We start from the raw sequence: 24,694 nt of genomic DNA, 5'->3' as shown, positions 1-24,694 counted from the left end.
TGTATGTAGGTCTTCCTATGTCAACTACTAAGCCTCTGTTTTGTCCTCAGTGCACCCAGCACCCAATCCCTGCTGTCTTCCTGAAACAGAAGCCCAGCTGTGTCCCCTGGAACCCTGCTTAGCATTGCGCTGTGAGGACTGCAAACATCCTCCGGTCACTGGGCTGGGCACTGTGGGCTCTACCTTGCAGCTCCGTTCCCCACTAAATCCTTCTATCCCCCCCCCCACACACACACACACTCCCCTTTCCCTTTGTCAAAGCCACCTGGCTTCCCACGTCAATGCATCTGGGCTGTCAGTCCTCTCAAGAAGCTGCCCTCTTCCCTTTTCTTCAATATGGAGTCTGATTAGCCTTTGGGGATCTCCCTCCTGCTGCAAGAGGAAGCCATTTTGTATTTTGACAGCACCTCGGTGTTAGTGAATCTGCAGACCCCTCACCTGTCTTCCTCCTAAGGGCCCTGGAGCAGAGCCTGTACTTTACTGTCACCCAGGACTGGGCAGCAGTATTGTACTAGCTCCAACCTAGCCTTCAGCCCTTCTCCTGTCCCTCTCTGACATCTGGTTCACTCCCCAGCCTCTGCCTCAGATCTGCCTTCACCGGAAGTGTTCTGCCTCTCCTTCCATTTGTTGGATATCCCAGTGATGCCTCAGACTTGATTGGAAAACAAGAGTTTTCTTTTCAACGGACTTATTTCCCAGGGCCACCCAAAACAAACCTCATGGCTCTATCCCTATCCCACATTGATAGAGTGGCCTGCTCAGTACTGTTGATGGGCAGTGATCTGCTGCAGACTTCTGGTCTGTCCTCCTCCCCCACCCATGGGAGGCCAGGAAGGGAGGTGTGGTCTCACAGACTGCCCTCCAGAGTTCACTATGAGGCAGTCCAGGAACCTTCTTGGCTTTTAATGCCTTCTCCAGAACTTCTGTGGAAGTTTAGCTGCTGTTGTGGACAGTGCTGAGGAAGGACTGGAAGAGCCAGTGTTAGCCTGTAAGCCCACTTGCCCAAGGACAAGATAATTTCCTGGAACGCTGGGAGCGACAGTTCTTGGGAGATAAGTCACATGTTTTCCCTCCCTAAATGGTTTGTTTGAACTAACTACACCAGATGTGCTTGATCACACGTAGGCAGGGCAGGAAGAATGTCAGGACATATGCTTGCCCCCGATTGGACCCGATTGAAAACGAGTGAATTATGGGTTTCGTCTTCTACAAAATGTGACTCATTACCATTCCCTGGAAACCCAGGGGACGTGGTCAGTCCATCTTCTTGGCTAATATTTAACTAAAGCTTGTTTCAAATGTGGCTCAAAATTGTGGAACTGGTTTTTCGTAAGTGAATCTCTGAGGACCTCTGAGAGGCATTTAAGTCATGGGATCTCTGCTTCAGGGAGGGACTTATTCTACGGAGAGGGATGAAGTTAGGTAGACTCTCTGGTAGGTAAACCGATAGGGAGAGGACACGGATAGAGCTAAGAAATCTGGCGAATTCCCAAGATGGCCCCCTTCTTCCTTACCATCTTGACTTGAGACAAATGCCTGGGAGCTTCTGTCTCCCACTAGCAGAGCAGGCTCCCTGCTGATGGACTGTCTTGGCAAGTTCAAGGCCTGATCACCCATCCTATCTGTTTTCAAACTGACTAACCCTAAGGACAGGAGAACAACTCATGAGACGCTTTAGGAAAGCCCCAGGCTTTGAGAAGAGATTAGGTTTTCTGCTTTCAGAGTCTTTTTCTCTGTGTGTCTGCTGTGTGCACATTTCCTCATGTCACTTGGTCCCCACTCAGGCCACACCAGGCTTGACAGTCATGCCACCCTCCCCCTGGAAGCGTGTAACAGAAATAGTTGACAGAATATCCAGACAGAGGAGACGCTGATGTTTCAGTCTGCTTAGTATTCTCTCACTGAAAGTCAACCTCCTCCTCCTCCTCCTCCTCCTCCTCCTCCTCCTCCTCCTCCTCCTCCTCCTCCTCCTCCTCCTCTCCTGCCCCAACACAGACAGTAGGAGACCCTGGCGGGTGGGGCTGGGGATATCTGTAGCACACTGTTGACTGCCTTTGCTGTTTGAGAAGCTCAATCTAAGCATCAGCGCCAGGCAACATGATACCCAAGTATTATTGAGAACTGGTCAGCCTGAAGATATTCCAGGAAGGGATTTGACCCTAATTCTCCTCAAGTAGGAGCAGCTATGCAGGAGAGAAGGGGGAAACACGGGCTTACCCATGTTCTAGGAAGATGTATGTATAAGAATCATTAGAAAGAAAATTTCACCAGTTTTATAATCCACTGAACTTGGTTTATGTGCAGAGTGCCGCCATGTTAACCCAGATTCGTGTGTTTCAACACTTGCTCTCTACCTGGGGTCAGCTTACCATTGGGGCAGGCCTCTGGGGGTCTATCCCAGCCTTCACTCCCAGCTAGCTCTCTGCTTCCTACCTGTTTTGTATGCAGGAGTCTGCACCATGCTCTCCTCCTTGAACTCTGCCATTCCTTCCATGTTCCAGCAGAGCTGAAACCGTTAGATTCCAGTCAGGTTTTCCTCCCTCACATCGGCTCTGATGGGCATTTTATCACCGTTGTGAGAAAAGGCACCCCTATGCATCTTAAGGGATGCCTCAATGTTAAAGTGGTAACTGAGAGCATACTATTAAGAGCACTTTCTTGCTAGGAATAGTGACATACACCTCTAGTCCTAACACTCAGGACATAGAGACGGGAGACAAGTTCACAGTCAGGCAGGGCTTCAAAAGAAGACCCTGTCCCACAAGACAAAAACCAAACAAAAGAAAAAATATTTTATCCAAATTTACTTGTTTTAAAAATTCCATTCTTGGGGCTGGAGAGATGGCTCAGCAGTTAAGAGCACTGACTGCTCTTCTGAAGGTCCTGAGTTCAATTCCCAGCAACTGCATGGTGGCTCACAACCATCTGTAATGAGATCTGACACCCTCTTCTGGTGTGTCTGAAGACAGCTACAGTGTACTTAGATATAGTAATAAATAAATCTTTTTTTAAAATTCCAGTCTTTTTAAGATTTGGAAAAAAAGTACAGGTTGCATGTGACGTTCTATGTTCATATAGAAAGTCTTAATCTCTGCCCCTGCTTCCTAAATGCAGGGACTACAGGTGGACACCACCACGCTCAGCTTTCCGAGTCTCTATGTTCTGGATATATATCCACAAAGCTAGATCATGAAGGAATAGAATGGAGTTGTCTCCTCTGGCTCCCTTGGTTTTAGTAGGGACTAACAGGAATAGTAGGGCCTGGGGGGTGGGGGATGGCAAACCTGTCGAGCATGCACTCACCAAACATTGCCATCTAGAGGCAACTGGTCTAAATGACAGTTCACCAGGACCTTGGTGGGCGACTGAAACCATCATCTAGAAAGGAATGTTGGGGCAGCGTTGTCATGTACGTACTCTACGCCAAACCATGGAATGAATAAGACAGGAAACTGACATAGTCACAAAGCAACATTCAACAGTCGTCTTTAACAAAAGCTTGGCCAAACAGAATTCTTGTGCCACTTCCCTCCTTTGTGGCGCCAATCCATTTCACAAACAACACATCACCTTGTCAGTTAAGTTCATAAAAAAATAGGTTCTGTATTTAGCTTCAAAAAAAAAAAAAAAACCTATCCCAGTGCAACTTAAATGAAAAAAGACTTCTTTAAAAAAAAAAAAAAACAGCCAGTAGCAGCAAAACAATGTCAAACATTGTAAACAAACCCTTATCAACAACCCTATACCTAATAACAAAACTTCCATACTCCTTGAAAGCATTAAATGCGTACAAGAGGGCAATTTTGGTCCTCTTTTTCTTACTACAAAAATACTTAGTATCTGAAACAATGAATGTTACCAGGAGCAGACACAATGTGGTAACATCATGAGAGGTTTGGAACAACTTTGGGCCATCATGTTGCTGCAGTGGGCAAGCTCTCCAAATGTTGTCTCCGGGCTATGATCCTGGCACAGCGCGGGCATCTCGAAGACTGGAAACACTGTTTGTGAAAGCAGGCCCTGCACGCTGCAAGTGAGGAGATTGGTTGTCAGCAAATGCACTCCTTAATTTCTCACATACATATAGATACTCACTCCCATCCCGGGGAGAGAGGAAACCTGACCCAGAACCCGGAATCTTACAGAAAGAAACCAACCATGCCAAAACTCTCAGGACTATCAGTTAGTCAGCAGCTCTTGGCTATGAGCTCAGGAGCCCAATGGAGGTGGTCAATACTGCATCCTTCCAGATCAGCCCAAGTACTGGGGGGCAGTCCACCTAATCTTAACTTGGTGGCTGATGGCTCTTGCAAGGTGGCATTGCTTCTCTGGAAATGGGTCTAAATGGGCAAAGCTGCCTCATCCAGGGTCATGCTCTTTCCTTGACACCAGCCTGTATCCAGAGGTTGGTGCTGTGGACTTGGAACAGTGCTGAGATGCTACCTACACTGCTGCCCAGAGCTCAGTGAGATAGCTCGGGGCTTCTTATAGACACACCACCATGGAATCTTTCCCTCTTAGGTCTGTTGCCTGGTATTCAGTTACTTCTGGCCTGGAATTCCCTGGTTCAATTCTGGAGACCCTGTCCTGCAAGACTAGAGTATCCTAAGAAGAATCATGTGCACAGAAGAGTTGAGGGCAGGGTCCCCACCCACATCCTTCCCATGCAACACAACCAACGAGCATAGGATTCCTTCTGCAGCCCCAGCTGTAAAGAGACAAATAATTGGCCCTAGGGGAGAGCTCAGTTGGTAAAGTGTTTGCCACATGAACACAAGGGCCTGAGTTCAATTCCCCCAGAACCCATATAAGACATACACATATGATGGTGTGTGTTTGTAACTCAGTGTTAGGAGACAGGGACTGGGATCACAACGACTGTGGGCCAGTCTAGCCTAATTGGTGAGTTCTAGGCCAGTGGGAGATTCTGTCTCAAATATCAACATGGACTGTGACAAGAGAAATGACACCCAAGGTAGACCTCTGGCCTCTACACACATGCATGCTGGCATACGTGCACGCACCGCGTGCGCACACACACAAGAGCCAGTTGCACAAGTTTTGGACTTTGGTAATCATATGGTCTCTGTAACAGCAAGTCCACTCTCCACTATGGTTTAAAAATAGAAACAACCCTTCAATGTTGGATGGGATTATAACATAGTTGAAAACCAGTGTTGGCAACAGGCCATACTGGGTCCATCCACTTTACCCGAAACCCCAAGAGATTTCATTCTTTATCCCCATCCTGCAAAATATTCCTCACTGTGGGTCCCACACTGCACTGCCTCCCATCTACCTTCAAGTACACACGGCTTCACTGCCCTTTAAAGCCCTAACTGTACTCAAGTGACAGACTGTGCTGCTTTGAATGAAAATGGCCCCTCCATAGGGAGTGGCACTATTAGGAAGTGTGGTCTTGTTGGAAGAAGCCTATCACTGGGGTGGGCTTGGAGGTTTCAGATGCTCAAGCCAGGCCCAGGATCGCCCTTTTCCCGTTGCCTTTAGATCTGGTTATAGATCTCTTAGCTACCTCTCCCACACCATGTCCGCCTGCACACCACCAAGTCGTAATGACAATGGACTCAACCTCTAGCCTGTAAGCTACCCACAATTAAATGCTGTCCTTTATAAGAGTTGCAGTGGTCACAGTGTCTATGTACAGCAACAAAACCCTAACTGAGACACTGAGGTATTCTTCAGTTTAAGCTAGCATTATGATGAAGCTATTAAACTTAAGTGAACTTTGCAATTAAGTGAAGTGATTATAATGAAGCTGATGTTATTAAAGTAATTTCAGTACCTGCACATCTTCTACAAGTCGTGGTCTGAAATGGGAAGATGACCGTCGTGCTCTGACAAAACTCACAAATGAAGCCCTTCCCCTGGCACAGCTGCAAAAGAAGGCATCTATGGTCACAAGGTGGCACTGCTTCTTGTGTTGGGGAAACTGGGAACTGTAGAAGCATCTACTTATCGATGTCTATGATTTTAGCCTTCAGAAGAATGAATCAGAACAATAACAGAAACCACACTTCAAAATGTCTGCTTCAGGACAGAATGGGCTTTACAGGGTATGGGCTTTCAAACCAAGCAGCTACAGGGTTCCACTTGAGTCCCAATGGGATATCTCTGGCTAGCTAACTCGGGGCTGTGGGTCAATGCTCTCCATGCTTGGGGCTGAGAAAGTTAAATGTGATCAAGAGTCAAGGAGAAGAAACGCCTCCCTCCCTGGATCCTGGCACTAGGAAGGGAACCTCTCCCAGGTGAACCCTTACCTCACAGCTGTCCACGTGGGCAAGAGAAGCTCTCAGGATGTCTTTAAGCAAAGGTGCCAACAGTCCTTTCTTGGTCCTGAGGAAGTCGTCCATGGAGAATATGTGGCATTCATCAGTCAAGTGGCTGGGAACTTGCTCAAACTCCTTCAGCACACTGCCAGAGAGGAGACAGTTCCTGAGGTCATATATGCTTCCCCCGGTCCCCCACCTCCCACCCCTGGGTTAAAAAGCTCTCTTGGGGATGGGGCGATGGTTCGGTTAGTAAAGTGCTTGTGGTGCAAGAGGATGCAAGTCCAGATCTGCAGCATCCCCACAAAAAGTTGGGCATTGGAGTGCATGCCTGTAGTTCCAGCACTGGGGAGAGACAGGAGGGTCCCCAGGGCTCACTGGAGCTAGCCAGTTGGTGAGTGAACTCTAGGCCAAGTGAGAGACTGTGTCTCAAGAAAAAAAAATAAGGAGGAGAGTGGTTAAGAGACATCAACATCAACCTCTGGCCTCCACATGCACAGAAACAAAGTGCACACACATGCACACAAATACACATATAAAACTATCTATAAACTTGCATTTGATAATGTAGATATGATGTAAATTTGGCTATTGTCCCATTACTGAACACCTGGTAGATTTCTCTGTTAATTCCTAAACTTATATCTTAAGTAAATGTCTTCCCATAAGAACATCCCTAGGGTAAGCTTTGAGACGTCATTTCTGGAAGCCATCCTCTCACTTAGTGTGACCCTCATCCTGTCTCTGTGAGGCCATGGGAATCCTCACAGCAGCACCACTCACAAGTGACAGAGGCAGCCCCTTCCCTCAATGGGCAGATAAAAAAATCAATATGCACACACAGCAAATACTATTCAGCCGCCAGAAGGAAGGGGACCCTGACACATGCTGCAATGTGGATAGACCTTAGGAAATTAAGTAAAACAATTCAGTGATAAAAGACACATAGTCTATGATTTACATCCATGAGGTACTTAGAGTGGTCAAATCCATGGAGAGAGAAAGCAGGTTGTCAGGGGCCAGGATACAGGAAGAAAAGGGAAAGGAGGATAGCCAGAGATTGCATCCTGCAAGAGATGGAGGTTCTGCAGATGAATAGTGGTAGCAGAAAACCACTTTCTATGTCCATGAGCTTGTAGTGGGTGGGAGAAGACAACCTTGTTGTGCGTGTTCATCACAATCTATTGTATTTACTACATTTGCATTGTATCCATACTGTAGCCACTGGCAGAGGTATCATATTTACTATATTTACATTGTATCTATACTGTAGCCACTGGCAGAGGTAGACTTTTATCTTGTCCAATCCCTCTTATTAGCTCACCTTTGTTCCTTTCAGTGTTGGGGGTCAAGAATAAAAGGTTCTAAGAAGCCAGAGATACTGGAGGAACCAAGATCAGGAAGAATATGCCAGGCAGGAGCACAGAGCATTCCCCCTGGAAATCATACCTGTCAGCAAACCTGCAAGTCTTCAATAGCTTCTTGATATGAAAAAGTTGCTCCTGAAGGTCCTAAAGCAAGAAGCCAACCATTGGGAATGAGATGCCTGGCCACTGACAGTGTGTACAACAAACCTTAAAGTTATTCGAAACAGGGGCTAGAGAGAGATTGCTCAGAGGTTAAGAGCAGTGGCTGCTCTTCCAGAGGACCTGAGATCAATTCCCAGCAACCACAGGGTGGCTCACTACCATAAATGTAATCCGACGCCCTCTTCTGGTATGCAGGTGTACATGAAGATAGAGCACTCATATACATTAAATAAACAAATCTTTTTTTAAATGATATTTGAAATACTGTGTTGGCAAGCAACCCAACTTCCAAGAAAACAGCCCCTTCAGCAAGGACTCATAGCTGAATTATTTGATACTTGAGTCCTGAACAGGCACAGTTTAGTTGGGCCTTGGGCTCCACAGGCGAGAGGCCCTGGGATCATTCACCCCTCAGTCTATCTGCCTTGTGAAGGGTCTGGGGACAGCCTGAAGCCAGAGTGGCATGCATTTCCTACCATGGGACATCTAACCTCCTGGACCTACTTCCTCCATGGAGGCCTCAGCTCACCTTCACCCTATCCAGTTCCTTAGCTTTTGCATAGAGGCTGTGATGGCCACCTAACAGTTTGAAGACAGGTTGATGCCATACGCTGTCCAAGAGCCATTTAGAGAAATCGCTGACTTGGTACTTCCTGAAGTCCCACATCGTCAGGATCCGCGCAGGGATACAAGACTCTGCAGATGAGTGGCAGCTGGCACAGAAGTACTTCCCGAGATACTCACAGTACCGGAGCCTCTTCACAAACTCTGCAGAGGGCAGGAGGGTAACACCATATTCATGATGCTAAGATCTGCCCTAGGCCACCTCCCCATTCCTATGCAAGGTTCAGAGTCTGATGAATGTCCACCGTGCTCAAGCCAGATTCAACTGCCAGGCAGCGCAGCTCTGGCATTGACTTGAGGATGTCACCTGTGGCCATTTGTGGTTCGCCACAGTAAGCCAGATCCCAGAGAAACAGAATCCTCCCTAATGCTCTTGGACGTCAAAGACGGGCACCACAAACTTCAGTGCAGCCTCTAAGACCATTCCATGTAGGGCCTGGGAATCTAGTTGGCTTTGAAGATGCTACCTGCTACTCACAGGAACTCCAGCAACAACTCAGAATCTCAGGCTAATAAAATGCAGCACACAACTGGGTGCAGGAAATGGCCCACATAGGAAGAGCATATTCTAAAGCAGTGCATGCACAGTGTCAGGATGTAGCTTACAAAAGAGGTTATACATACATACACACACACATGCATACATACATACATACATACATACATACACACACACACATACATGCATACACACATACACACATACATGTGTGTATATGTACATACTATATATGTATGTATATGTGTGTATACATACACATATACACCAAAGAGAGAAAGGAAACAATACCTGGGAGAGAGAGAGAGAGAGAGAGAATGAGAGAGAGAGAGAGAGAGAAACCTAGACCCTAGACCCCCAAAGAGCTAATGATACACATCTCTGTAGCATGGGGAAATTAACACATGGTGCTTCTGAGGTTTCTCTAATAAAATATTCTGATGGACAAAAGATGTAGGGATGAAGGTGGTAATACTGTGTATTATCTGGTCTACGAAGAAAAACAACCCAGCTAAAATCTCCTGTGCAACCATCCCTCAGCATTAGTGCCTGGCAGGACCTGAAGGACCTGTGTGGGAAGGCGGCAACTCCATTCCCTGGCACACTGTAGATACAGATAACATTTTTCCAACTAATGCCTTGAAGAGTAGACAGGACTAAGTCTTCACTGGGCACTTAGTCTGTTTCCCAATCTGGTGAATGGTTAATGTATGTTATTCTAAGCTTCTAATTCCATGACTTAGGAACTTATATTTCCCTCTTTCATTGAGGAAAACAGGTCAGCGAGGTGAAGCATCATAGTGGGGACACACAGGCAGAGAGCTGGACACACAGGCAGAGAGCTGGACACACAGGCAGAGAGCAGGCGAGCTCAGTTTGAATCTAGTGTAGCCAGCATATCCCACTCCTTCGGGTGATGAAGGAGAAGGTGTCTCTGCCTAATGGATTATCCTGCGTGTAGAGGTATAATCTGCGTGTACAGTCAAATCACCAACAGACTAAAGGATCAAAAAGTATAATACTGAGCATGCCATTTGTGATGGTTTGTATATGCTCGGCCAGGGAGCAGCATTATTAGAAGATATAGCCCTGTTGGAGTAGGTGTGTCACTGTGGGCGTGGGCTTTAAGACCCCCATCCTAGCTGCCTGGAAGCGAGTCTTCCACTAGCAGCCTTCAGATGAAGATGTAGAACTATATCAGCTTCTCCTGCACTATGACTGCCTGGAAGCTGCCATGCTTCCTGCCTTGATGATAATGGACTGAACCTCTGAATCTGTAAGCCAGATCCAATTAAATGTTGTGCCTATAGGAGTTGCCTTAGTCATGGTGTCTGTTCATAGCAGTAAAACCTTAACTAAGACACTGATATAACTCACCTTTCCCAGCCTCAAAGTCTCTACCATCTCAGGATCCACTCACTCATTCACCAAACTTCATCAAATGCCCACTGTGCTATCATCAGTACAGAATAAATCATGCCCATCCTTCTTCCTTAGACCACGAGGACAGACAAAAATGGAAGCAGATCCCATGGGGGCAGGACCTGCAAGATCCCCTGCCGTTCTGGCAGGAAAGAATGGACTCAGGAAGGTACTTAAACGGATTGATGGAGTCTCGCGTCTATGTGGTTTCTGACTCATGCATTTGGCATTTGGTGTGGCATTAGGGTGTACAGATCAACTCACAGACCCGCCTCTTGCTAGGCTAGCTGGGAAAATGAGTCATTTAAAGAGGACACACTGTGATTGTCATTAACGTGTAGTGAGATAGAGGAAGCCCTGGCTGGTTCTGCTTTCAATTTTAATGTCTTGAAACAGACATCTTCTCTGGAGAACAAGCAATCCCCAGGTTGTGCTGAAAGTCTTGCATGGTGTCACTTGGGGAAGACTAGTTTGCAGGACCTTGGCCATCCCATAAATGAGTTACCATATCCTCAGCTCTCAGAGAAGTCTTGCCAGGAGCCATTTGATTACTCTGCAGGTATGCCTAGAGGACCGTCTTATAAGCAAGCATAGCTATAGAGGCTGGAGATGAACAATGAGCAAAAGCAACAAGGCTTCTGCCTTCCTGGAATTTATGGTTTGGTGATGGAGACAGATAAATGCTGAATAAGCATTGCAGAGGAAGATCCTATGAAGCACACACGCGACTGTCTGCGACCACACGATCCACAAGGCAACCATGGAAGATCCCAGGAAAAGGAGAGGGGGAGTGGAGTGGGTAGAAAAAGAGCATAAAGATATGAAGAAAACCAAGAGTCATGGGGAAGGAAGTCTATGGGGGTGAGGGGTTCATTCTGGGAAGAGGAAACAATAGTTTCAACCCCCTAAGACAGGTACGGCTGGGTTGTCTGAGTGCCCAATTGAGGAGCAGCCAGGATGCTGGCCCTCCTTGTACCTGGCTAGTCATGCAGCTTTGTAGGTCACAGTCTCCTCCTAGCAAAAGACAGGGCCACCTCCACGACTCCTTCACAACACGCTCACACCAAGAAGTCAGTCTCACTCTAAAGCAACACATAGTCCAGCCCTGCAGATCCTCACTGTTATCATGGAACAAGCAAACAGCGCAGGACCTGTACTTACTGGGCTGTATTGGAGTCCCACATCCAGCACAGAAGAAGTTCTGGGCCACCACTGCTATGTCCCTCCTGAGGACAGAAAATGGCAACTGTTACACGTTTTCAGAGCTGGTCAGTACAGCGTTTTTCACTGATGGAAAAGCAGTGGACATCGTGGTCCGTTTCTCAGTTTAGGGGCTTTAATTTTGTCATCTTTTCATTTTAAGAAAAGTTTATACTTATCCAATATGTTTTTCTGGTTGGAATCTGTTGGCCTTCTAAAGCTAGGATTCTTTAAACATCTCAATTGTGCCCAAATTAGAAGTCAGTATCACATATAACTCTTCTATTATAGAATCCTTGGGGCTTCCCACTACCTGGCACAGAAACCAGGGTACACAAGACAGCCGAGGAGACAACAGTCTAACATGCTTGGAAAGGACACACGTGAATAGATGTAATAAAAACATTAGAATAAGGCGATGTGACAAAGTTATAAAGTCCTCTTGAAGAGGAGTGCTCTGGAAACAGCTGTGTCCTGATTTCAACGGGGACCTAGAGTTATGGGTAAAGTGGTAAATTTGCATTTTTATCTCAAGGTCAACAAAAATTGCCAAGGTTTAAAAAAAAAAAAAAACAAACAAACAAAAAAAACATGTGAGATCTCTGCCCATGTCTTACAGAGGATTCTGGGAAAGGAGGGAAAAGATATCCTATACAACGAGACTAGCATGGCTCAGTGTCTATAGAGGACAAATTCTGCCCAAGCAGTCACAACATCCTTCCTGGCATCAGCTAAGCCAGAGAGCAAAGACACCAGATAAAGATAAGTAAGAGACCTCCGTGGAGCACAGGGAGCACGGGGAGCACGGGGAGCACGGGAGCACGGGGAGCATGGGGAGCATGGCTTCATAACCCTCAAGTTTGCATGAGAGACCAAGAGAATAGAAAGACTGCAGATAGTTAAACTATGTTGCCTATAATCTCTACTTGTAATCCATTACACATCCTCAGAACAAATTGCCAACAAACTATTATGCACATGCGATAAGTGTGGCCCCATACACACACACTGTAGAAGTTTAGTTCTCTCTTACGGAATTTTAGCTGTCTCCCAGCTTCTATGGCTTCATAGAATAAAGATTATATTTGCATCCTGTTAACATTTCTCAATGACAGTTAATCTCCTTGAAAGTAAATTCTTCTTTTAAAACTTTTATGCATCGCACTTATTTTTATTGCACACTAACTGGTTTGGAAAATAGAATTAGAGTGGTCTCATCGTTTTTAAATTGTTGCATTTGATTTCTGTTTCAGTATTAGCCACTTAAAAATCCTCTTAGGCCTTTTTAATCTACCAGTGCTATGTAATGCTCATAACTGAGGAGGCAGAGTGTACTGGCTGGTTTTGTGTGTCAACTTGACACAAGTTGGAGCTATCCCAGAGAAAGGAACCTTCCTTGAGGAACTGCCTCCATGAGATCCAGCTGTAAGGCATTTTCTCAATTACTGATCAAGCGGAGAGGGCCCAACCCATGGTGGGTGGTGCCATCTCTGGGCTGGTAGTCCTGGGTTCTAGAAGAAAGTAAGCTGAGCAAGGCAGGGGAAGCAAGCCAGTAAGCACCACCCCTCCATGGCTTCTGCACCAGCTCCTGCTTCCAAGTTCCTGCCCTGTGTAAGTTTCTGTCCTGACTTCCTTTCGTGATGAAGAGCAATGTGGAAGTGTAAGCTGAATAAACCCTTTCCTCCCCAACTTGCTTCTTGGTCATGATGTTTGTGCAGGAATACAAACCCTAAGACACAGAGTTACATTTTTAACTTGAGTACTTTGCTGCCCCGCCCCCCCCCCCCACCAAAGCCCACAACAGAGTGCAAAGAAAACTAAGCCAGAAATACATTTGCCTTGGTCCCTCCGCACATTGTTTTCTCCTCATCTGTTTCCATAGGAACCAGGTGGGACCCATCACAGCATATCCCAAGTGGAACCTGGGTTTCCAGGCAGTACCCCTTACTTACTTGATTGGTGGGTGAACAGTAAGTATGATTTGGCATCGAGGGAGCACCCAGTCTTCAGTTCCTGGGACCCTAGACTTAAGCATGACTTCCCGAGCAGCATCCACACTGGAGTCAAAGTCTTCCTCAGCATATTCTTCATCCCCGACCTGCAGGACACATGAGAGGATTCAGGGCTAACCTCAGAAGGCACAATCTAGAGGTTGAATTAAGAAGGACTCCTAAGTGTGCTTCCCATTCAAATTTACCACCAGAAACTGAAACTGTTTTCAGCTGAACTAACGGTCTTGGCACAGGTGCCCTACTTCCCACTGAGCCTACTCCTTATTTTTATTTTTATTTTTATTTTTATTTTTGAATGACCGTGTACATGAAGAGGTGTCTGAGAAGAGGGTGTCAGATCCCCTAGAGCTGGAGTTACATGCAGTTGTGAACTGTCTGATGTAGTGAGAACTCTACACTCTGAAAGAACAGTAGCACCCTTTAACTACTATGCCTGAGCCTGCCTTTTTTTTTTTTTTTAATAGTTTTAGCTCATTTCTTTCTAGACTTCCCATGTAATGGGAAGGGCTCTTTGACCAGAGACACTCTATGAAACAGGCAGCATCCGCTGCCTAAAGCGGCAGCCTACCAGAGCTTTGCTTGGTCTTGCTGTAGAACCCCGGCTTACAAAACTCAACAACTTACAGTGAAATCTTACATTTTCCTATTGTCATTGAACATCCAAACTCTTCCAATCAGCATCCTGAAAACCTCCACAGTTTGACTACTATCATTCAAGCCTGTTCCCATGAATTCTGACCCCCCCCCAAACACACACACACACTCCCTTTATCCAACCACAGCTAAATTTATTTCCCTGCTCATCTGGGTTCCAGACCTCCACCATCTGTGTTCCAATAGCTCTTGCTAAGAACAGTTCCCCACAGACTGTATCTGCCCCAGAACTGCCTGGCTAACTAACACCTGGCTCGGGGGCTAAGCTGGAGAGTTAGCTTTCCTCTGATAGAATTAGATGCCTGCCCACCCTGGCCCTTCCGTAGTGATTTACTTTTTCAACTCTTAGCATTTGCTACCACCAGGGTTTAGTTTTCTTGGAGAACAGCATTTCCTGCAAGCAAAGTCTTGTATGTTTTCATAGCTGTCAGCTAGGTATGATATCTGCTTTACCATTGACTTGCCCTGATAAGATCTGGGCCCAGTACATTAACATAGTAAGTAGTAATAAGAGGGAAAAATGAGATGTCACCTCAGGATACTTGAGAGTACGGCACTTTTAAGAAGCCTGCAATCCCAACACTAGGCAGGCCAGAGCAAGAGGACTCTGTAAGTTAGAGACCAGCCTGCACACCACAGCGAGACCTTTCCTCAAAACAGTAATATGGTGTGAATTGTTCAGGACATCCCCTGATGCTGAATGACTGCTCATATCCATTTTGAGACTTCCTAAACACCTATAAGCCCGACAGGGGAAGATAAATATTTGAATGGAGCAGGCCAGTGAGAAATCAAGAACATTTCATTCCATCTCAAGTGACTTCCGTACTTACTCCTGAGCTAGCTGTGGTCGGTGAGCCTGGCAGCTGGCAATTAACTTCTGACAGCATCCAGCACTTACAGAACCCTCGGAACAACTCTCTGGCTAAGCACCCAGCAGGACTGAGGTTTGACTCGCAGGTCGCACTGAAACATGAGAAACAGAAGCTGGAGAACTATGCACACGTTGCAAAGCTGAGCATCTGATGTGATAGAGTCGACCCGTGATCAGCAAACAGAGTTTCTCATTTATCAAGAGTACTGAGACCTGGGGTAAGGTGTAAACAGTACTGCATTTAAAGTCAGAAAAGCAGAGTTCAAATCCTTCTTCTGAAGCTTAGTCAAATTTCAAGGATGGCTCATCCTTTAATCTGAGCACTGGGATGGCAGAGGCAGGGGATCTCTGTGAGTTCAAGACCAGCCTAGTCTCTCTAGCAAGTTCCAAGAGAGCTATAGCTGCATAGCAAGACTGTCAAAAGGAGTTGGGGGAACGCATTGTGACATCATTTTATAAGCCTTAGTTCCCTTGTATATAAAACAGGGTTCAAAAATAAATGCACAGGGGCTGGAGAGTTGGCTCAGCAGTTAAGAGCACTCATTGCTCTTGCAGAAGACCAGGGTTTGGTTCCAACATCTACATGGTAGGTTACAATCATCCATGATTCCAGTTCTGGGGGATCAGAGCTCTTCTTCTGACCCCCATGGGCACCTGGTGTGCATATGGTACATATACATACACAGGTAAAACACTCAAAATAAATCTAAATTTTAAATAAATGCATAAATACATTTGTAAAACTTGCCTAACCTTCATACACTAGCCTTTCATGCACTGTAACACACACTGATTATGGGGGTGCTCTGTCTTGAATATAGGCAGTGTCCTCCAAAGACCCAGGGTTTAAGGGATTGGCTCCCAGAGAGACGATGGAAACTTGGGAGGTAGAGCTTAGCAGGAGGTCTGTAGGTCACTGGAGACAGTAACTCCAAAGGGTAGTGAAAACATCCCCTCTTATCCTCCATCCTGCCATGCATTCCAAGGCACGCTGCCTCCACCACCAATGACCATATATCATGTCTTTGAACCTCTGAAACAGAGAGACAAATAAACCTTTTCTCTCAGTAAGTTAGTTGTCTCGGGTACTTTATCATAGTAAAGAAAAGTGCTATTATAGAGGTGACTGGCTGACTTCCTGGTGAGTCTTAGTTTCTTCTCCTGATGCTGTCTGTCATAAAAGTAGTTTAGGAGGCAAAATACCCATGCACACAAAAAATAAAAATAAATAAACCTCAAAAAAAAAACCTAAGGGAGAAAGGATTTATTTTACTTTTTACTAACTTTTACATTTTTTGATATTATAGTTATTAAACCAGCACACTTCCTAGAAACAATCTATAAACATTTTCACCCCTCAAAGACATTTCTCTTTGCAGCAGACAGAGACCACCACAGAAAACCACAACCAAACAGAATGCAGAGTTGTGGAGGCCAGACTCAATGGATAGATCCATCTACAACACACTCCTATGTGTTAGACTTGGGGATCATTGCAGAAGATGGGGCTGAAAGATTGTTAGAACCAGAGGGTCAGGAGGTTTTCTGTGAGATGGTGTCTTCTAGTAACACCAGAAAGGATTTGCTTCAGCTCACTGTGCAAGGGATTGCCCATCATGGTGGAGACGCTGAGGCACCAGGAATTTGCAGTAGCTGGTTGCATTACACAGCAGTCAGAAGAGCAATGGATACAACATGCTGGTGCTCAGCTCTTTCTCCACTCATCTGGTCCAGGTTTCCCCACCCAGAGGATGGTCTCATCCACAATAAAGATGGATCTTTCCACATCAGTTAACATAGTCAAGATAATACAGGCAGGCAGGATTCTATCAAGCTGACTGTGAACACTGGCCATCAAGGATCCCCATCTGCGGCTACATGGCACAATACGTGCTGTCAATGGCACAGTGGCTTCATAGAAAGCCCAGGAGTCCAGGGGTCTAAACACAAGAAGACACATACCTCTTTGAAGAGTTATAGGAGCATCTGCAGCCTTTCGTGATGTCATTATATTTCCCAAGTTCTGTGGAAAAGGAAAGAAAGGGTGGTAGGGTGTTTTAGCACGCCTCACCCAGTTAATTTTATAAGAATACAAAGATATACGAAGTCCCTGCAGCATTCAGGGAACCAGCAATGGCTGGATACCTACAAACAACAGTATGAGACTCCATGTAACCACCGGAGATGGGAGTTTATATAGACCTCATCAAAATAGCACATCGAAACCACACAGCAGAACTAATGTATGTCTGCGTTTTTGTTCAGCTTCACAGGTGAGATGAACAATTAGCAGACATCAGAGACAAGGAAAACAGCTTTTCCTGTGAGTAGCAGGGAAAACCTCTTCCTGGAAGAGGTTTCCTCAAAAGTCCCTGACATAGCCTTGGCTGTGGTATCTGCTGGTGTGTGTGTGGTGTGGTGAGGAGGTGGGTATGAGGAGGTTCGGAGTCTCACCTAACATGACCAACTTGTTCAAGTCATGTTTGCAGGCCTCTCCTGCCACAGGGCAGTAAGAAAGGGTCTCAGCCACTGGGCTGACCTGGAGTGCAGCACAACCTGAAGAGAGAAGGGAGACAGATTTCATGATCGAGAAGCAAGACTGGGGCTGGAGAAATGGGTCAGGCAGTAGAGCATCTGCTGTGCAAGCGTGAGGACCTGAGTTCAATTCCCAGATCCGACAGAAACAGCTACTCCTGGTAGTTTGTGCTTGTAATAATCCCAACACAGGAAGAGCTCTGGGAACTCACTGGAGTCAGCCTATTCTAGCCAGAGTTCCAAGCCATGTGGGAGAATTTATTCCAAAAAACAAAATTAAAAACGGGGCAGTTCTTGACAACCAAAATTCTCTCTCTCTCTCCCTCTCCCTCTCCCTCTCCCTCTCTCTCTCCCTCTCTCTCCCTCTCTCCTCTCCCTCCTCCTTCCCCTCCCTCTCCCCCCCTCACACACACATGCACATAGGAACACATGGATGCACACAGGAACACACACATGCACACATGCCCACACATTTGTACCCTCGTTCATACATGAACAAGCACACACCTGTTTAAACACATATGCATGAATCCCACAATAAGCAAAACGGTATGTTCAGACCGGTCTGCAGAAGAGGAGGAGGAGGAAGACAATGAAGAAGAGGAAGGTAGAGAGAAGAAAGAGAAAAAATAGGAGCAAGGGAAGGGAATGGCATAGCTCCCAACTGACAGTTATTGGGGAGGGGGCTAAAGGTGCAGCTTCAAGGACTAACAACTGAAGGAAGCTAGTTTAGGGTCTCTCATTCACTATAATTTAGTCAAATAGGCTAATGCGATTTGTTTGATATTTTCCCATTATAATACAAAGTTTAAAATAAAATTAAAGAAGGCTAAGAAGAGAAAAGAAAAAAGAAAAAGCCAACCTTCCCAGACACATAGTACAGAGCACATGGTTCTATGGGGTTAAGTCATATCCCTCCAAAGTTCATGTCCACCTAGAACGTGAATGCAGCCTTATTTGTCGATAGAATCTCTACAGACAAAAGGGAAAGAAAGTCAAGCTGCACACACACACACACACACACACACACACACACACACACACCCCATGGGGTTGTGAAGAACTATTAGATGAAGAGTGAAGATAGAGGCTAGCCCCGCCCACCCAGAAGCTGGAGACATGAGTTTACCAGCAATGTAGAAATAGAGTGTCTTTAAGCCATATGGGAATAGTGAGTGTTAAGCCAGAGGATCTGGGAACCCAGCAGGTGGGCAAGTTTGAAGGGTGCCAGCCACATAGAAAGACACTTGGAGGAGAGGCTCAGGGCTAGAAAACCCAGGTTTCTCAGAGGAGGAGGGTAAGTATCAGCCTAGAGGAAGCAACTGATGGAGATAAAATCCGCCAGAAAGTGAACCTGGGTGTTGGGGCTGAATACAGGACTTGCTTTAAGAAAGCTAACATTTCTTGCCTGCTTTGGTGGCCTTTCCTCCAGAAGGAACTCCCTGGGCTCCCAGCTGCCCTTGCTTAGTGACTGGGCTGGACCCACACCTCTGCATGGCGTTTTCCCTCTCACTTCCTTGGCCCCAGCTCCAGGGCTTCTGCTCTGGGGAAAGTGAGTATCTTACCATCACCAAGACCCAGCCATCACCAAGAGCAGGTAGGTCCACTATTTACTAAAGGAATGAAGGTGGACTCCGTGGACAAGGAAAGCAATGTGGAAGGAGACGGGGGAAAACGCTCTGTGATGGGAAATGAAGCAAGATGGAAGACAGCAGCAACCTCAAAAAGGAAGAATAAAATCCAAGGAAGAGCAAAGCCAGAACTGGAGCACTGGCCCAGGACGGAGCATGCGCAGACATCACAAGGCAAAATGGCAGCCTTGCGGGAGATCGCTCCCATGTGCTCAACTTTTCACCTGCAAAGTGACGTTAGTTATCACTAGTACATACCAAAGACCCTCAAAATTGAGTCACTGAAAATAACACACACACACACACACACACACACACACCTCATAATGTTCTAAGTTAGTTTCTCATTCTGAACTGAGTCACATTCATGGCGATCCTAGGATGCATGTGGCCAGTGGACCGTGGGTTGAGCACATCTTCAAAGGATGGGGAAAATGTCCCTCTTTCGGGAACGGACAGAGGACACAGCTTGAGCTGAGATCACAGCACTCAGCATTCAAGCATCTGCCCAACTTACCTTCACAGCCAGTGTGTGAAGAAGCCGAGGAGCCTGGCTCCTGCTTTATATGGGTATAAAAGGTCATTTCCGCTCCAGTCCCACGTAACCTGCTGGCGTCTTCTGTGTCCCATCTCTCTGGCTGCTGTTGATTCGGGAGGTTGCACTTCATATTCTCTATTACTGAGATAATGATGTCTGCAGCATAAAAGTGGAGATTTTCCTGCAGGGGGGCAAAAAAGTCAATTCAAATAGGAACATAATCAACTTTTCTTCGGAGTATGGATAAGATTTCAAAATTGAAGAAACGCCACTTAACTTAAGTGACTACAAATAAGGATAAAAATAACTTGATCTAACTAGATGATGAAAAATACATCCAGAGACACAGATATACCAAACTAAATTGATTTATTTCTCAGGACTGGAGATTAAAACACAACATCATATATGCAAAGTAAGCGCTCTACTACTGAGCCCCATCCCAACCACCAAGTTGCATGTCTTATGATAGAACACCCTCGGTGGATAGAGCCCAGAACCTGACTTAGCTCCTTAGTCATGCACAACTGAGCACACCGTGCCTGAAGACTTCAGTTTAGCGCCCCTGGCGGCCTCCATCAAATATTGAAAAGAACCTCTTAGGCTGTACTGCGTCAGGGTGGTTTCCATGATCACATCGCGCACCACTACTGACAGACTCAGGCCCTCTGTGGCTGAGAGGCGCTCACCTTTTCTACATCAGCGGGCAGCATGAACGTCTCTAGTGGGAAGAAATTCCAAGCATGGCTTCTGCTGCTGCTCCGAGCATCACCTGCCAACACAGCGAGCCATTAAACATGGAGAAATGAGATGGCTCCGTCAATAAAGTGCTTGCTAGGCAACACTGAGGACCTGAGTTCAAGCTCCTATTGCATCAGGCACTGGTTAACCCAGTAGTGTAGCGGTGGAGACAGGAGGAACCCTGGGGCTTCGTAGCCTGCTGGGTTAGAAAATTAGTGAGCTGCAGATTCAGTGAGAGGCTCTGTCTCCAAAAGTGTGTGTGTTGGGGGGGGGTGGGGGGGGGGAGAACTGAGAGAAGCGCAGAGGAAGACACGTGACTTTGACTTCTGGCCTCCACATATACATGCGCACAGGTGAACTCCCACAATACAAAAGAAAAACACACACAAAGAACAAATATGGGGAAAATTGTGGGGTTTCCTTGTAGGCCCTGCCCCACAGTTACCTGGCAATAGCCAGGCTACCTAACTCACTATAAAAAGGGTGGCTTGCCTCCTCCTCCTCCTCCTCCTCCTCCTCCTCTCTCTCTCTCTCTCTCTCTCTCTCTCTCTCTCTCTCTCTCTCTCTCTCTCTGCCTTTCTCTGTCTCTACTACCCTGGCCCCCACCCCCAACTCCCTTCTCCATGCCCTAAATAAACTCTGGAGGGATGGCACAGTGGTTAAGAGCACTGACTGCTCTCCAGAGATCCTGAGTTCAGTTCCCAGCAATCACATGGTGGCTCACAACCATCTGTAATGGGATATGATGCCCTCTTCTGGTATGTCTGAAGACAGCTACAGTGTACTCATATACATGAAATAAATAAACAAACAATTCTTTACAAAAATGACTACAGGATCACTTCCCCAGCACTTCCTTAGCTGGTGGCAACCTGCCCCAAACTTCCTGTTGCACACACAATGTCATCTGACAGCAAACAGGGCTTCAGTCAAGCTCGGACCACTGTGCTGTGTCATCCAATCTTACACCCTCACCCACTCCTTACTGGCAACAGGCAACACCAATGCAAGTTGTTCCTATCACATAACTGCTAACTGCAGCCTGGGACGGAAGTGAGATTTCCGGACAGTCAAAAGAGCTATGCTGTCCTGACCTGATAAATTAAGAGATGCTGCCAATGTTTGGGGAACTGTGGGTTCTCAGATGCCAGACAAATGCAGGAAGTGTCACCCCAATACTTCCTGTTGAACAAAGTCAGTCAGAAATGGAAGACTAGAGAGACCTCTTCACTGAGGTAAATATTTCAGAGGCTTGGATGTGGGAATCGTTCACCATCTCTGCCAAGCATCCTGCCACTGTAACTAGAAGGGGTGATGAAACTAAATTGCTGGTTTGTCTTTTTCAACAAAAACATGAAGCTGGCAGAATTTTGACCCCTAAGCTACACGTAAAGACCTGAGTGCAGAGGAAAAAGCAAGAGAGGGTGCCCAGACCTGTTAGGCCTTGGTCACGAAATCTCTCCTGCCTTGAGTTGGGATTATTACCTGTTATTCCATAAGGAGACAGAGAGAGAGAGAGAGAGAGAGAGAGAGAGAGAGAGAGAGAGAGAGAGAGAGAGAGGGTATTTTGTAAACATGTAGATTCTGTTCAAGCAGTAGAACCCAGGATATTGTTCCTACAGCCTCAGGAAATGCTTCCATCCACACAAGAAGGTCCCACAGCTGCCATTAGAGATGTGGGTGTCATAGGAAATCCCGTGCCTTAGTGACCAATATTTGCTCCCCCCCCTTATGCTGCTCTACATAAAGGAAGAGAAAACCTGTAACTCTGGACTTTTGTTTCTTAATTCCATAGAATGACTCTCGAGAGTCTTGTCAGGTATGATGGCTCACTCCTATGATCTTGTCACTCAGGACGTGAAGTGAGAACTTCCTTCCGTCTAAGAAAGACCAGTCTTTCTGGCAGTCTAAGACCAGTCTGCTACACAGAGTGAGAGTCTGGCTTAAAAGCAAACAGAAGAACACCTCAAAAAAACACTGGACAGCTTTTAAAGGTACCGATAAGGATTGTGGGGAAACGCTGCCTTCAGACAAAAGGCAAGACTTGGCTTGGGGGCTCACTTTGTACCATTGCTTTTCTAGGAGAAAGACAAAGAGGCAAAATAACACTAAGTTAAAGAACTTCTTGTTGCACAAGGCTATGACAAGTGGGTTTGGGCTCAGAGTCATTATCAATCAGTGGCTTGTAATAACTTGTTATCATGATGGTTTGTTTATGTGGAGAAAGGCCAATCTAGCAGCAACCTCACCTTTCCATCAGCAACCTCTGTATCTGAAAGCTCCTCTTTATCCTGAAAACTACAAAATATTTTCCAAACTACTTGAAGCAGGGCTCGAAACTCACAGCATGAATATAACATAAGAATCCTTTAAAATAAAATAAAGCCAGCTACCTGACTCTTACTCCGAGTGGACTAAGCCATTCAGAAGTTTTTCAGTTTTAAGAATATATGCATGACCTCACAGCAGGCGCCCTTGTTTTCACACCAAGAGGTTTTGGCCTTTGGGGAGTATTGTGGTGACTGCTTTCAAATTTGCTATTTCCTCAGCTGTCTGTGCTAGAATTAGAAGAGATGAGGCATGTCCTCCCGCCTGAGCACTACTATACAGCAAGTTCCTTTGGAATCTGTAATAGCATTCCCATCCACAGTAGGTTGGATGCTCCTAATGGTTCTACCTGCAGACAAACTAATAATGATCCCAAAGATGGCTCCTGGAACTGATTATTAACCATGCTAAGCTAAAATGATGACCTTCTTCTTCTCAGTGTAAGAAGATGACAGCTGAACCTCCTATTGTGACTCTCACAGAGTGTGGGATAGTGCTAATATTAAATGAGCTCACGCATTGCTTTCTGGTCAAGGTAGAAGGCCATGAACTTTGTTTCTCATGGCAAAGACAATAGGCAAATTTTCAAGCCGGCCCAGACAAACACAGAGATGGAGAATAGAGGAAGTCATTAGGGTTACCATCATCTGTAGAAGCTGTCAAATGAGGAGACTCAGAACGGGCACTGCCCTCCTTAGGGGAGGGGGAAGTGGCCACAGTCTTGGGGTTTTTGAGCAGAGATTCCTGCTGAAGATGAACCTCTTGCTCTTCTGTAGCCAGGAAGAAGTCACCCTCCTTTCCCCCGGAGCAATGAGCAGAGTTGCTGCAGATGACATCAGCAGTATTCTCAGACAGTGGCATCTCAGCCAGGGAGTCCCTGTAGGACAATATCGAAAGGCGCAAGGGAGAGGGAGTGTCCAGCACCACGTGGTTCTCACTGCTCTGCACGGTTGGTCTTTGGGGGCATAATTCTTGAAGTGGCTGCTGCACACACAGCGGGTTGATCCAGGAAGCTTTGTGTCTTAGGAGCCTCACATCCAATTGGCAAGCAGGTTGGTCAGTGTCCTGGAAGGCACGGTTGCTCCCTTCACAGAGGTCCACAGGAGAGTCTCCCCAGCCTATGGACTGGGACACCATTTTTCCAGGTATGGAGTGAACGTGCTCAAAACACAGCTCTCCAATGGCCGTTGTACCACTGGGCGTGACTCTTGAATTCATCACATAGCCAGCTGGAGGTCTGAAGAGTTTATCTGTAGTGAGCAAGAATCATTCCAGGTAAATAAAGAGCCCTGTCATGTTTTTGGTTAAAAATTATTGTCAAGAAGAAAACAAAACAAAACAACAACAAAAATCACATCATTTCTTTATGCCTCATATTAACTTCTCCTTGTATGTGCAAGCAAAAATAAATAAATGACTACTAAATCAGACCAGAAACAAAACAAAACAAACCACTAGCAGCAAGCCTAAAAGAGTTTGATGCAAGAGTAAGAAACATTTTTCAATTAAGTGTGAACTTAATTGAAAAGGCCACAAAAGACCAACCTCAAAATGCAAATGGTAATATATCAAAAGTATTATGATAAGATTATCTGTCAAATCAAAAATGGGCATGCCACATAAAAATAAGAGACTCATTTACACCCCTGTATTGGGAGTTTATTCTAGCATTACAGGGAAGTCAGCAAGCATCAGAATGAAAGGAGACAGCCACTAAAACCTTTGTGGCAAGCCACTCACATTAACTCAAACATTCCCTACACCTCTAAGAACTTAGCATTAGCTGCTAATATTTCCTAAATGATGCTGGGACTCCATCT

At 46.0% G+C, this 24,694-nt stretch overlaps 1 protein-coding gene across 4 annotated transcripts in view; it reads right to left on the bottom strand.

Annotated features, from left to right (window-relative positions):
- Positions 1-3,458: 3,458 nt before the first annotated feature.
- Positions 3,459-24,694, bottom strand: part of Rubcnl (RUN and cysteine rich domain containing beclin 1 interacting protein like) — a 36,551-nt gene continuing 15,315 nt past the window's right edge. Inside the window, exons 3-15 of one of the 4 annotated variants that reach the window (XM_011245078.3) lie at positions 23,516-24,124; positions 20,495-20,577; positions 19,785-19,986; positions 17,556-17,657; positions 17,064-17,124; positions 15,061-15,193; positions 13,514-13,659; positions 11,523-11,587; positions 8,346-8,584; positions 7,737-7,798; positions 6,279-6,432; positions 5,804-5,894; positions 3,459-4,027 (exon numbers count right to left, since the gene is read on the bottom strand). In XM_011245078.3, coding sequence (XP_011243380.1) covers positions 3,915-4,027; positions 5,804-5,894; positions 6,279-6,432; positions 7,737-7,798; positions 8,346-8,584; positions 11,523-11,587; positions 13,514-13,659; positions 15,061-15,193; positions 17,064-17,124; positions 17,556-17,657; positions 19,785-19,986; positions 20,495-20,577; positions 23,516-24,092 — 2,028 coding nt within the window. In that variant the 5' untranslated portion in view covers positions 24,093-24,124 and the 3' untranslated portion in view covers positions 3,459-3,914. Of the gene's footprint in view, positions 4,028-5,803; positions 5,895-6,278; positions 6,433-7,736; positions 7,799-8,345; positions 8,585-11,522; positions 11,588-13,513; positions 13,660-15,060; positions 15,194-17,063; positions 17,125-17,555; positions 17,658-19,784; positions 19,987-20,494; positions 20,578-23,515; positions 24,125-24,694 lie in introns of those variants that run through there. The other 3 variants (NM_198642.2, NM_001374214.1, XM_030247841.1) reach the window with 3 other exon arrangements.

Source organism: Mus musculus, chromosome 14 (assembly GCF_000001635.26).
Source record: "Mus musculus strain C57BL/6J chromosome 14, GRCm38.p6 C57BL/6J".
Classification (NCBI taxonomy): domain Eukaryota; kingdom Metazoa; phylum Chordata; class Mammalia; order Rodentia; family Muridae; genus Mus; species Mus musculus.
The sequence above is the reverse complement of the archived record's forward strand: the minus strand, read 5'-3'. Positions and strand labels throughout refer to the sequence as shown.